General features: G+C 45.1%; 1 protein-coding gene across 2 annotated transcripts in view; it reads left to right on the top strand.

Annotated features, from left to right (window-relative positions):
- Positions 1–351: 351 nt before the first annotated feature.
- The window catches only part of LOC146364292 (SLIT-ROBO Rho GTPase-activating protein 3-like), a 33,506-nt gene continuing 21,137 nt past the window's right edge, over positions 352–12,720 (top strand). Inside the window, exons 1-4 of one of the 2 annotated variants that reach the window (XM_084916568.1) lie at positions 352–627; positions 8,439–8,796; positions 10,621–10,792; positions 10,907–11,069. In XM_084916568.1, coding sequence (XP_084772694.1) covers positions 8,727–8,796; positions 10,621–10,792; positions 10,907–11,069 — 405 coding nt within the window. In that variant the 5' untranslated portion in view covers positions 352–627; positions 8,439–8,726. The remainder of the gene's footprint in view (positions 628–8,438; positions 8,797–10,620; positions 10,793–10,906; positions 11,070–12,720) is intronic. The other variant, XM_084916569.1, reaches the window with a different exon arrangement.

Below are 12,720 nucleotides of genomic sequence, written 5' to 3'. Positions count from 1 at the left end.
AAGGTGTGTGTGTGTGGGGGGGGGGGGGGGGGGGGGGATAAAAGGATGCTGTCGTGTGCTGCAAGGGAAAATAATACAAGGTCATTAGGAAACATTTAGAAAAAGATTGGTGGGGGTTGCAGGGTAGTGCAGTGTAGGTGAGGGGGAAGGATGGATGCAGGGGGAGAGAGAGCAGGAGCGAGGGATGCTGAGGGAGAAAGACGGTATATTCATAGCAGCAGCGGTATTTATAGCCGCCCAGAGGAGAGGAGAGAGCGCGGGGGCGTGGCTTTTTGCGCTGCTTCGCATGGCGGAGAGGGAGGGAGTGGGGAGGAGAGAGGCAGCTCTGGCGCGAGTGAGTGAGCGAGAGGAGAGGCTATTTGGCAGGAGAGGGAAGGAAGAAAGAAAGGCGGGAGAGAGGGAGGGCTGTTTTTTGAGTGAGCGAGTTTGTGTGTGTGTGTCCCTGAGAAATAGAGAGAGAGGGTGGAGAGTACTGAGCTGAGAGAAATCTGTCAGATTCAAACACACTGTCTGTGTGTGTGTGTGTATGTGTGTGTGTGTCTGTGGTAGAAAGAGAGCGAAGGATGTAAAGAGAGGTGGAGAGCTGAGGAACACATAGAAAGAGACCGAAGAGGACCACAAAGTGAGGTATGTACGGCTGTCATGCTGCTCATAAATCCAGAAACAACCTGTGTGTGTGAGCATGTGCATGCGTGACTGAAGTGAATATGTCTGTGTGTTTATATATAGTTTGGTGTCTTAAATGGACACTGTGTCCTCTTGGGGGGTTTGTAAGTGGACAAATTGAGCTACTGGCTGTTAGAGGAGTATCAATTATGTAATACAGTGTGCACCATTTTCACTGTTGATGCTCTGTATATGAGTGTGAGTGTGTGTGAGAGAGAGTGTGTGTGTTTGCGTGCTTGTGTAATTATGCTGAGGTGTTTATGTGGCCATTGTGTGGAGCCCTGCCACTGTGCCTTGACCATATGGGGTGATTTACAGCCACTGTTAAAAACAAAAAAACACCAGTGCTGATGGAGCTGTGGAACCTTAAATCCCACCTGCTGGGCTTCTCACCTATAAGGAGTTCACAGCTATTTTCATGTTATGTTATTAAGGCACGCAGATAAACAAGCTTCTCAGAGGCATCTGCAAAGTAGCGCTCCCTTTGTGCTGTTGGTTCACAGTGCAACAACAAAGATTGTGATGGTAATGTAAGACAGCAGCTCGAGTACAGACACAGCAAGCTCAAAAGCTTATGTAGGAAGCCGATTGGTGTGTTTTGTTTTCTTATTTGATGAGTTTACCTTTAGTTAAACCCAGGAGGAGCAGCAGATTCGAGAGCGACATTGTTGCACTGTGATCACGATAAAACTTGAAATTCTCACGTTGATTGAAATCGTAGCCCTTCCGGCTCACAGGTTGGCCTGATCTAAGATGCAAATCCCTGACCTCAGATGGCAACACGAGCGTCCTTGCTTTCACTGCATCAAAACAACTGCACAGACAGTGGTGTGCTTCAAGCGTGTTTGCTGTGCTTGCACATGCATAACGTGGTGCTAATTTTGACCTACCCCACTTCCCTCATGTGTTGATTTGCCAATGAGCTGTGCCGGACACTTAAGTGACATTACAGGAAATCAGGCGTGACACTTTTTCCACAGAATTTGAAACCACATGTGGTCACAGTCTTTAGGTCACAGTCATTTTAACCCAAAGGATGCAGAACAATTTAACAGTAATTTTACTTTCTATCTATTGATGCAGTCATATGCTGTAACCAATTCAATATAGGTGAATGTATGTCAGGTAGGGTGGACCTGCTTTATAACTATTTTATGACCATAACTTCAAATTTGTAATAGCAGGTCTGGCTGAAAGATGGTGGAGTCAAAAGTAGTTTTGTTTCCGTAAATGTAGAACAATGGAAATGGAAAGTGGCCTCAAATATGCTTACTATTAATATATATGCATATCTTAAAAAAAACTGTAGTTAGATTTAGTAGCAGTTGGAGATATTTGTGTAAATGTCCCTGATTTCATATTACAGCAGTGAGATTTTCTCTTTCAGTACTGTAGACCCGAGGAGCAAAAATATCAGTAGAACTAAACCTAAAGTGCTGATTAATTATCTCACTTAGAGAAGGTTTCAGCGCTGTGCTCAGGCAGTTTCAGCTGTGCCTGAGGAGCGGATGTGGCCTGACAGCCTTCCACCCCCTCACACTGCCCAACTGTTTCATTTCACCTTTTTTTTTCTGTTTTTGATATCTGACGGGATCTACAGGTATGCATTCCACAAACATTGCCTGTAAATGATCTTCTGCATTAAAGTCAGCTGTGGCAGGACATGAGTGGAAATCTTTCTGTGCCCCTTGGCTTTGGTTTTGTAGCCCTGTCTGTTTCACAGTTACTCTCAGTGCTTTTGCAATTAGGTATCATGCCAGAATCTAAAAGGCGCCTGCCATGTGTATAATATGGCTACTGTGCTACTGCCAGAAAAAAATGTATGTCCTTTTGCAAATGCAAATCTTTTTGCTCTGTGCGGTACTTAGTGGACTGCTGGCCGCACTTTCTTTTATGGGATGAATTCTGTGTGGTTCTCCTCTACCACCTTGAAACTAGCTGACCCTGTGCTGTGTGTTTTTGACAGTGACGCGAGCCAGGATTAAGCTGCTGCTAAAAAATTTTGGTGAGATTTTCAGGTATCAGAGTAATTCTCTACAGATGGTTGTGAGAGGAAAAAAACCTGTGGTAGCATACTATTATGCAGTTTCCTGTTTGCTGTGGAAGTTTCTGCACAAGCAGCACTTCACAGGGTACACAGGAGTGTATAGAAACTCTGGCAAGAAGCAAACAAACCTGGATTTTGGCTACTTTGCATGGCGAATATAGCGTCCTAAATCTCATGGCAGATTCAAAATAAGTTATGGGCCTGGAGTCGGTATGAGTTTGTGCTACCTTTTGTTGTGATGCAGTCACGTTGGCTGTATACTGTGGTTTCAGAATTACCGTCATGCAGCCAGTTGGCTGACAAATAAGGTAACTTCCAGCAGTTGAAAATCGGTTGATACCCACTACCTTTCTAGTTATCTTGATGACTCAAATCATTTTACACTGCAAGTCACACTCAGCCATTCACTAATACTGTTCTTTTGTAGAGTCTAAGCAAAAAAACTGTATATCAAAGATGGATGTAGCCACAATATCATCACTTGGGTTTTAGACTCCGTAGCTTGAAACCTCAACGTTAGCATTTTACCTTCTGCTGTGCTGTGCAGGGGGATTTTGTAGATCCATATAACCATATCTGGAAGGGAGTTCTAAGTGCTAAGTTATTAGTTAATGCTAGCAAGCTTAGCAAGGTGCATCAGGTTGAAAACCTGCTAATTAATACTACGTAGGATTTCACTCACTAAAACTGAATCATTAACTTTTTGGGCAAGAAACTCCGCACCACACAGCAGGCCATATTATTGATCAGATAATTTTCTTAAAAAATCCGCCAAGTGGCACCAACAACACAAACATGGTTGAGGCTGGTTGAGTTCAGGAATCAACAGAGGTCAAGCAACCTGCCAGCAAAAGTAGACGCATTTCTAATTTTACAGCTCACTAGTATGGGTAACATTGTCCACCATACCTTGGTTAACGATGAAGGCAAAACTTTTGTTTTGTTTTGTTATATTTTTTTAATCTAGGCTTAAGCTGGACATTTTAACAATGGAGCAAATGGGACGTGACTCAGTTTTGGAGCCAGCATCAAGTGGACAATAAAGGAAGTGTAGTTTTCAGTTCATCTACTTTGGTTAAATGTAAAACCTGTTGAAGTTGCTGTTGGCTTTTAGCATGTGTCAACCTCCAGCTGTGATTTGTAGTCACAAAGGTGAAAATTTAAAAAAAAAAGGCTACAAAAACTCACTGTAAGAGTTACTACAGGAAGTCAGTGTTGCATTTTCACAAAACTGGGATACTCAAACCAGACGACTTTTAGAAACAGCGGTCAAAACGGAAGCAGCCAACTTCTAAGATATCTACACATTCAGCTGGTTATATGAGAAAGCTCTTCATGAACCATAACGTGACTGGACAGCGGGTTTTATTCAGTCTCTTTCTGCCCACTACAGAAGTTTTATTTATTTATTTATTTTAAAATTTCACACCCACGATGTGTGGCATGCACTTTCTCTTTAGATAACTCTGATTACATCATCAGGGTTTCGTCTAGACCATTAAACATTTATGATCATGTCCTGATAAGTACTTATCATGATGAGTAAACAGAATTGGCCGAAGGTGTGATCCCTCATTTAGGTTACCTCCCTATGTGTGGAACAATATATGCTTAAAAATACATGATGCAGCTATATTTTTCCATCCACAGGTCCAGATTGTTGATCATTTATGCAAATTCTGTTTCATCAGTATGCTTTATTTACATTGCACTATAATATGACGTGTCAGACACAGTATGGGTCTATACTTTTCTTTTTTTTGTAAGCCATGTAATGTAACATTGTTGTTAGCCGGTGTTTATCCTACTCACTCCTCCTGCAGTATAAGCTGCAACCAGCTCCATCCTGTCCCAGGTCCTGATTGCATCTAAAGGAGGCTCTCCAATCAGCACGTCAATTGATCGGTGTCACACCTGACTCTGTCTGACTTGGGCTTTCACATCAGTCAATGCACAGCTGGAGCATACATTAGCATATAATCGTGTTTGGCATGATCATGCATTCATGATTTTCAGCATTCATCTGTGGTGACGACGCTGCTTCAGCACCTGTGTCTGCAGTGCTGTTGAGCGGAAGCCTAATAGTTCCCAAAAGTCAGCTTTTCGGGAAGTTAGATCATCTGGCCGAGGGTCCCGCTGGCTGACACCCATATGTTTTTGTTTTTATGATTTTTTTTGTTTGTTTTTACGGTTTGGCTATGTCCTGAGTTCAGGGGGTTTTGGGATGGTTTTCCTCTGAGGCAGCTGTGAGAAGTCTTACAATTTGCAATTAGACAGCACAACATAAAGTTCTGCACAGTAACACGGTCAACATAGCAAATCGTTGCTGGCTAACAGTAGTGTCAGGAAATCCCCGTGCAGTATCAGCATAACATCTAACACAATATCATCCTTGTATCGATTCTGCTTAGTGTCCCTTTTTCTTTTTTCCTTTAACTGACATTAGCAGGAAACCCCCTCGATGGCAGTAAAGCTCTAAGACACGCTACCACATTTATCCTGCCCTGTCGTCAGTCTTCTTTATATTCACCACGTGCACCACGTGACCTCTTTCATTCAGTGACCTTGACTTTAAGTATGAAACACTGCTCCCCTCTAACCTCTGTCTCTCTGTCCCGGCCGCCACCCACCCCCACTGTTTTCCCTTGTCTTTTGCTGAATCCCTCACATCCCCTCCTCTCTCCTCCTCAGATCATTTACAGTGGCTTTGTTCTGTGCAGATTAAGGTCGCACGCTGGTGAAGGCTTCCTGTGCCTCCAGAGGTCTCGGGACCCTCGGAGTCTCATTTGCAGATTTTCTCTTCGCGTTCGCTCGCTCTGCTTCCAGATTTACTCTCCACTTGAAACCATGACTGACTATGTCTGGATCACATTCAGTGCACTGTTTTTGGAGGAAATGAAAGCACAGGTCTGACAACAGTCGTTAAGATGGCATTGAAGAGATGCCAGGCCAGTTTTCTTGTTTGTTTTTTATCTCCTTGAGTGTGCCGTACTGCCGTACAATCTACCTGCATCAACAGTATTAACTTTGCAGTATAAATGAAACTGCATTAAACCACCTGGTGTCTTTTAACTTCAGTTACTTTTGTGAACTGAACACAATTGATTGCTTGTGGCGGATTGAGGAACAATTTCCACTGAAGGATTTTTTTTGTATTCTTCACAGGGTTCTGAAACCTGTTGAGAAACTGACACAGGATGTGGGGGGTGAAGCTGCCTCTGTATATATGGGTGTGTGTGTGCTTCCTTGCATGTGTGTTGAAGTTAAAAGTGAGAGATGAGTAAGAAACTGATTTTCATTGACAGCCTCGAAGGACTTGAAAGTCGTCCTCAAAGTACAGAAAATCAAGCGCACTTTGCATTCTCTAAATATGTTATTTCCTCCTGGTCTCTTTCCTGTTGGCTTCTCTTCTCTGTATGTTTAGTTATGCATAGGCACAATATATTTACATTGTGAACTTGTGAACATGACACGTCACAGCACTATGATTTGACTACAAACAAAAGATAACCAGACCTTATATTACACAGTGAATGGTAAAAATGTTTAAATATTAAGAGCACTAGACCAGAAGATGATTTAAGTTAAAAAAAAAAACCTCACCCAGTTACCAAGCTTAAAAGGTTATTCTGTGTTGGAGAAACCAGCTTGTAGCCATTTTTAAAACCCAACCCAGTGTGATATTACGAGGTTCAACCAATGAATAACCTGCCCACTAACTGAATACACTGAGGTAGGGAATAGACACCACCTGTTTGCACAGTAGAAATCATTAGCAAACATAGACTGTATATATGTGATGGATGTAGCCACTGTTGTTTCATGAAGTCCTTTTATGAAACTCAGGGCGCTGTCTTAGTATTTTGGAAGAAGTAGTAACTATATTTAGGCTGGGGATGTGCACGTCGGGACATTTGTATGTTGCTGCTCTTGTTCGTCTGCGTCAGAAATGCTAGTAGTTTAAACATAGTTTATTAGTGCATAATTGCAGTTGTTTCAGAGATGCCACTAGCCAGGATGATAGCCCCTTATTTCTTTTCTTTTTCTGCTATTCGTTTCTAGATTAGCTGGGATCATCGTCCTGTTGCATCGCCCAGTTTCAGTCGAGCTTTAGCTATGTCGAACTTAAAGTCAAAGTTTTCCGTGTCCGAGAAGTGGCTAACTTTTTCATCTGGCTAAATCACCACGGTAACTTATGCTGAACACATAATGTTGTCTGAAACAGGCTATTCTCAGAGTTTCCACCTAAAATCAACTGGAAGCGCTACGTTTTGACTCATAAGCAATGTCTGAGATGAGGTGTTTGCGCTGTTAAGCTGTGTTTGGTTGTTGCTGTGCTTTGTGGCCAGTCATCTCCACTTTGGTCTGGTCTGTCCAGAAGACGTTATTACAGAAGTCTTGTGGTTTCTTCATGTTGTTTGCTCAGATACAACTTTGTAAACCTAGGCTGTGTTTCCATGCACTCTCATTTAACATGCTGTCTGATGCCTGTACTGTCTGAGATGTGGCTCTTGGGTTTTTTGCAGTTTGTGTGAGCTCTGCACAGTCTGACCTTGGGTTGGATTTATTGGACTACCCACTCCTGGGAAGATTGCGACATTGTGTGAACACACACCTGGATGCTCCGGACCAGAAAACTGCCAGAACGTCTGGTTTTATAGAGGTGCTCAAGCAGGCTACTGATCAATTAATGAAGTACATTTGATTATCACCACCTGGCTGCTACTCACTCTTAAGTAGTTACCCATAAGTTACGCTTAATTTCTATGGAAGCAGTAAGTGTGTACTTGCTTTTTCAGAGGAGACTGTGAATAATGCCCAACTGTTGGGAAATTTAAAATGGGAATGGGAATTGACTCACTTCTGGAGTCGGCCTCTACTGGCCATTTTTAGGAACTGCAGTTTTTTGTCTCTTACATGTTAGCATCCCTTTTCATCTTGAAGGTGGCCTCTTGTTTCACCAATGCCTGTAGATGGGTATAACAAGTATACAATACTATAATGGGTATAACTTGAACTAATGTTCTCTATAGTGCTTCATAAATAAAGTTGTCTCGGATTAAAGTTGAGGAGCAGAATTAGGGGATCTCGCAACAGATTTTTATGTCTTTTACCTGATGGGTGATGTTCTTCTCAGCCTGAGTAGCACATACACTGACTTTGCTGTGTTAGTGGGGTCACCTCTTAACACAAACCAACCCTCAAACCAAGAATGACAAGTCATTAATAGATCAGCAAACCACAGGTGATTGAAAAAAAACATAGACCAGTGTGTGGTTGTTCTCTAACCAGCATTTATATATATGCGCTTCTGGAAAAGAAAAAAAAATCACTGAATCACTGGAGGTATTTCCTTGCCTATTACCTTCACGGACATCCCCAACAACCAACCTCGAGGCTACGACTGTCCTTCATTATTGGTGTTACTCATCACCTCTCATCTCCCTCCCACCCCAGTCCTTAATCCTTCACATCCCCATCACTCTGCCCTCTTACTGTCCATTCTCTGCACCACCCCTGTCTCTCCACCCCTCCTATTATATCTCCATCTCTGGTGTCACTGTCCCTTTCTGTCTTGTCACCCTGCCCTCATGTGTCCACTTCCTCTCATTCGTTCACTCTCTCATTGCGGCCTCCATAAATCTGTTCCTGCTGCCTTTTTCCTCATCCATATCCAATCTCATTGTACTTCTATCTTTTTTTTTCTCCCCTGCCCGCTGCTCAGGCCAGCTCACCTATGGATCACCGTTCACATCGGAAACCCAGGGGATTCCATGGACGCATCGACCTGACTCACATCCCCGCCAAGAGCAGCCAATCGACACTGATGCCGATGCACTGCACTCAGCTGTAGAGCAGTGAGGCCAAGGGGTCAAGGGTGAAAGGTCACAGGCTACTGATCAAGAGCAGAAGCTGAGGTTACAAGGTTTCAGAAAGGGGGAAGGACTGCGAGGCTCCGAGAAGCTATCGGGAAGGAGCGTCTCAGTGACAGACGAGGGTCAGGGGATCGAAGATGATGACTTCACACGGAAAGCTGAGGCGGGAGAAGGGGAGCCTGGCTGAGTATGAATCGCAGATGAAAGGTGAATATGCATGCGCTTGTCTCCGTGTATACGCTTGTGTTTGTACATGTGCGTTTGCCTGCACACATGACTGCACACAAGACAGCACACGGGCAGTCATGCATGAATGTGTGCACTGCGCAGTCATCCACACACACCCACACAAATATACATAACACACACAGTATCTGAACATATGTGTGCGTACTCAAACCTAAGCTCCATGCAGAGTAAAGGGAGGAGAGCAGAAAAGCTTGCCTAGAAAGAAGCAAATCATTTTTGTGTAAGTGAAAACAAAACAACAAAAAAAATGACCAGTGCTGGCGTAATGAGGTTTTCTCATGACACCAGCATGTTTTTGTGTGTTTGTGTGTGCGCATGTGTGCGTCGTGATTTGGAGGCTTCATGCCATGGCTGCCTGGCTCTGTGTACTGTACTACAAGGGTGTATTTATAGCTAGTATTAGTGATGCTGTCTCCTCACATCCAGTCAGCCCCGGGCTGTGTACTCACACAAAGACAGAGGAAAAAGAGTAAAGAGGGGAAAGAAGGAGCGGGCGGAGTAGAGGGATGAGCAATGAGAGGGTGGGGGTAGAGGGGCAGGGGGTGAGGTGAAAGAGCAAAGCGAAGGTAGTGTTTTCTGAGAGAATGATGTTTGTATTAGCCTTTTTAGAGCAAAGAGCAGCACTGGGTCGCTGTGCTACTGCTTTAGTTGTGTTTGCATACAAGCTAGTGTGTAATACATATAGTTATGATTATAACAATTAGTATATCACTGTCACATTACAGGGGTAGTCAAACAGCTGTATCAGTCACACCACTGGCTGCGTTTTATAAACCTGATCATAAGACATGAATTATTATTGATCCTCTATCCGTGTTAGAGGGAAAGAATTCCAGTGAAATGATTCATATACTAATGGTGAATGTGCGTGCATTATTTCCAAATGTGCAGAGACACAGTGTGTCTCCAGCTTGTACTTCAGGAGCCGTTGTGATAGGGGTTTTTATTTTTCCTGTCCTCTGTTATTGGTGTTTGGGGATGCCTGTCTTTGAGTGGTGGTGGTAGACGTACTCTCATTCTTTGCAATTAAAAGTCAAAAAAAAATATTTAAAAATGTACAAAATGTCCTTAAACATGAAAAGTTTGAGCTGATTGGCCCTTGTGAGAACACCTTTTAAGACACTTAAAACACTGTTTTAATCTGGTTTAAGTCCTCATCCTGATGCTCATGTTTGAACTTTGAATGCTCATATTGTCTGCATCTTCATGCCTCAGTGCAGTGAGTTGCTGCTTTGTGAGTGGCTGATTGGATATTTAGGTAAGCGAGAGGTTGCACCTGACAAAGTGTCTGAGTGCGTGTAGCAATAATAAGTCAATATAAGTCACAAAATCCTTATTCAGTATTTTTTTCTATTTATGTCAGTGAAGACAGATGCCCCTAATAGGACTGTGCAATTATCCACATTTTAATTTTTGTTAATAATCCAAACGTTATTAAAATAACATAAGCACAGGAAAATAAATAAGGATTATGATTTTTATAACTGTGATTGAAAAGCTACTATAGAGTATTGTATAGGTTGTTTTCAGTGTTTTTTTCTTTAATTTTGTTTATTTAAAGCGTTAGAAAGCAACACAGTTTATCCTCCCTGTGTGTGTTTAAAGTTCGTTTCCAAACCTTTATTTAGTGATTCAGTTGGACATCAGGTACATACTGTATTTTATGCACTGGCTGAGCAGGTAATTACATTTGCTGTGATTGTTAGAGGTTGTGAGCATGTGTTTACTTCGGTGTCTAATCTATTTTTTGTCTCCCCTGTCTCCATCTCCCTCGCATCTCAGACCTGCGGGCCCAGCTGACAGACCAGATAAAGATTTTAGACTCTCAGGTGGAGGTGAAACAGCAGCAGCTCTCAGACCTGTCTGAGTTTCTCCGCCGTCGGGGTGACATCGAGTCTGAATATGCACGAGCCCTTGACAAACTCACAGAGAGGTTTACTCATAAAACAAAAAAGTAAGGCTGCATCGGTTGTGCGTGTTTATACATTTGGGTCTTTTCTGTTCCTCTCATGGGTCTGACGTGCGTGATCGTGCCATAATCTCGGTGCACATCTCTGTTACTGTACAGGAAGGAGCAGTGGGGTCAGTCCGTGTGTCAGGTCTGGTCTGTTCTGCTGACTCAGACCCGTCTGGAAAGCCGGGAACATGCAGCACTGGGTGACACCTGCTGCAACACGCTCACACAAAGGCTGGCACATGGTACAGAGGACACACATCGCCTGCACAAACGGGTGAGAGGATGTTATAGTGTAAGGTCACATGTATGAAAAGCAGCAAAAGGTAGAGGGAGAGAGGTGGCCAGCACGCGAGTCCTTCTACTCCAAAACAAGCCAATCATTTATTTTTTTCAAATGTAAAGATGATTTTACTTCTTTTACTTTACACTAAAATGACTCCTTTAAAACTGAGCAGGCAGGGTGCAGTTTTCTCTGGGGTGGAGTCGGGTGGGCTGCCCCGGACTCTGTGGGGCTGGGCAGTGCTGCTGCTGCGGGCCCCGGTCCGGATGGGCCTGGGCCTCCTTGCCCTGGTGGGTTCCAGAGCGTGGGGGTGCCTACTGGGGTCAGCGGGGGAGCTGGCCCCAGGGAGGGGCCGCTTGCCCCTCCCTTTCTTCCCTCCCCATCCTCAGCTGCCTCCCTATTCCCGCTCTACCACACCCACCCACACGCAGGGCTTGGGGTGCAGGTATGTCACCAGGGTGCAGGGGAGGCACTCCCCCTCTGTCCCCTTCTGGCCGCCTGTGCCTCAATTTTATTCTGCAACCTAGACATCCACATTACTCACACTCTCACATAACACATACATATAGGGCCTTGGGGGTGGGCACGTTTTACAGCATCCAGAGGATGGTCGTTGTACTCCAACCCACCTCTGGCGCTGGTACCCTACCCTCAATTTTAAATGCATTTAGACACTGAGGGTTTTCGGGAGGAGCCGTGCTGCTCTCTGAGAGGAAGCTAGTACCATGCTCTCCTGAGTTTTAAATGCACTTTAGAACAGCACACAACAACATTACATATGAGCGGGCGTAGGGAGGTTTGAGGTCTTCACTCACCCCGGTTCTGTTAGCCGTCAGGGCTGGGGGGCTGGGAGGAGGTGCTGGCCGTCAGACTGGGGTCTGGGATGCGGGGCCTCCCTGCTACTGCAGATAAGGAGGTGGTCCGCTTGCCTCCACCCCAGAGAGAAGGGTTACATCTCCTGGGTCTAGGTGCGGCTTGCCCCTCTGGGGGCGGGGGTACCTGGACCTGGGATATAGAGTATGTTTGGGGAGTGCGACTGTCTGTGCAGTGTCTATTTGTGTCTGTCTACACGTTGGGTGAGTGCCGAGTATTTGGTTGTGCATATGGGGGTGGGAATGCACGTCTGTGTCCGCGTGTGCCTGTTTGTCTGTGTCTATATGTCAGGTTGGGTCTTAGACTCAACCTCTCTGGGTACATCTCAGGCCCTCTAAAGTACGGAGGCCTATCTCCCCTCACCACACTCCCTGCCGGTGGCTGATGCCCTTAGACGTTGGTGTGTTGGTGGTCCTTGTCATCTGGGGCTGGGCACTCATGCATGTACCGGCTCACTCCTGGTGGCCGATTGGCGGGGCCGGGCGCCTGTGGCCCGGCTGGGCTCCTTCCGGGGGGTGGGATGCCCTCAGGCCTCTGGCCTCTGGGCCTGAAGCTCGGTCCTCTCTGGCACAGCTGGCTGCCGGCGGAGCCCGCGGGCACGCCACTGCAACCCCCTCTGGCCTCTGCTCCGTAGCTGCGGGGTGACCTCTCGTTTGGGGCTCTACTCAGCTCTTCCCAGGAGGGTGGCACGGTTCCCCCCCCTTTGGTGGTCCTCCTCGGGTCCTTGTACTCTGGGGCCTCTGGATATCTGGGGCCTGGATCTCCTCCATAC

Source organism: Perissodus microlepis, chromosome 20, assembly GCF_051167445.1.
Source record: "Perissodus microlepis isolate ML-2025 ecotype Zambia chromosome 20, ASM5116744v1, whole genome shotgun sequence".
Classification (NCBI taxonomy): Eukaryota; Metazoa; Chordata; class Actinopteri; order Cichliformes; family Cichlidae; genus Perissodus; species Perissodus microlepis.
Note: the sequence above shows the minus strand (reverse complement) of the source record. Positions and strands in the feature narration are given on the sequence as shown.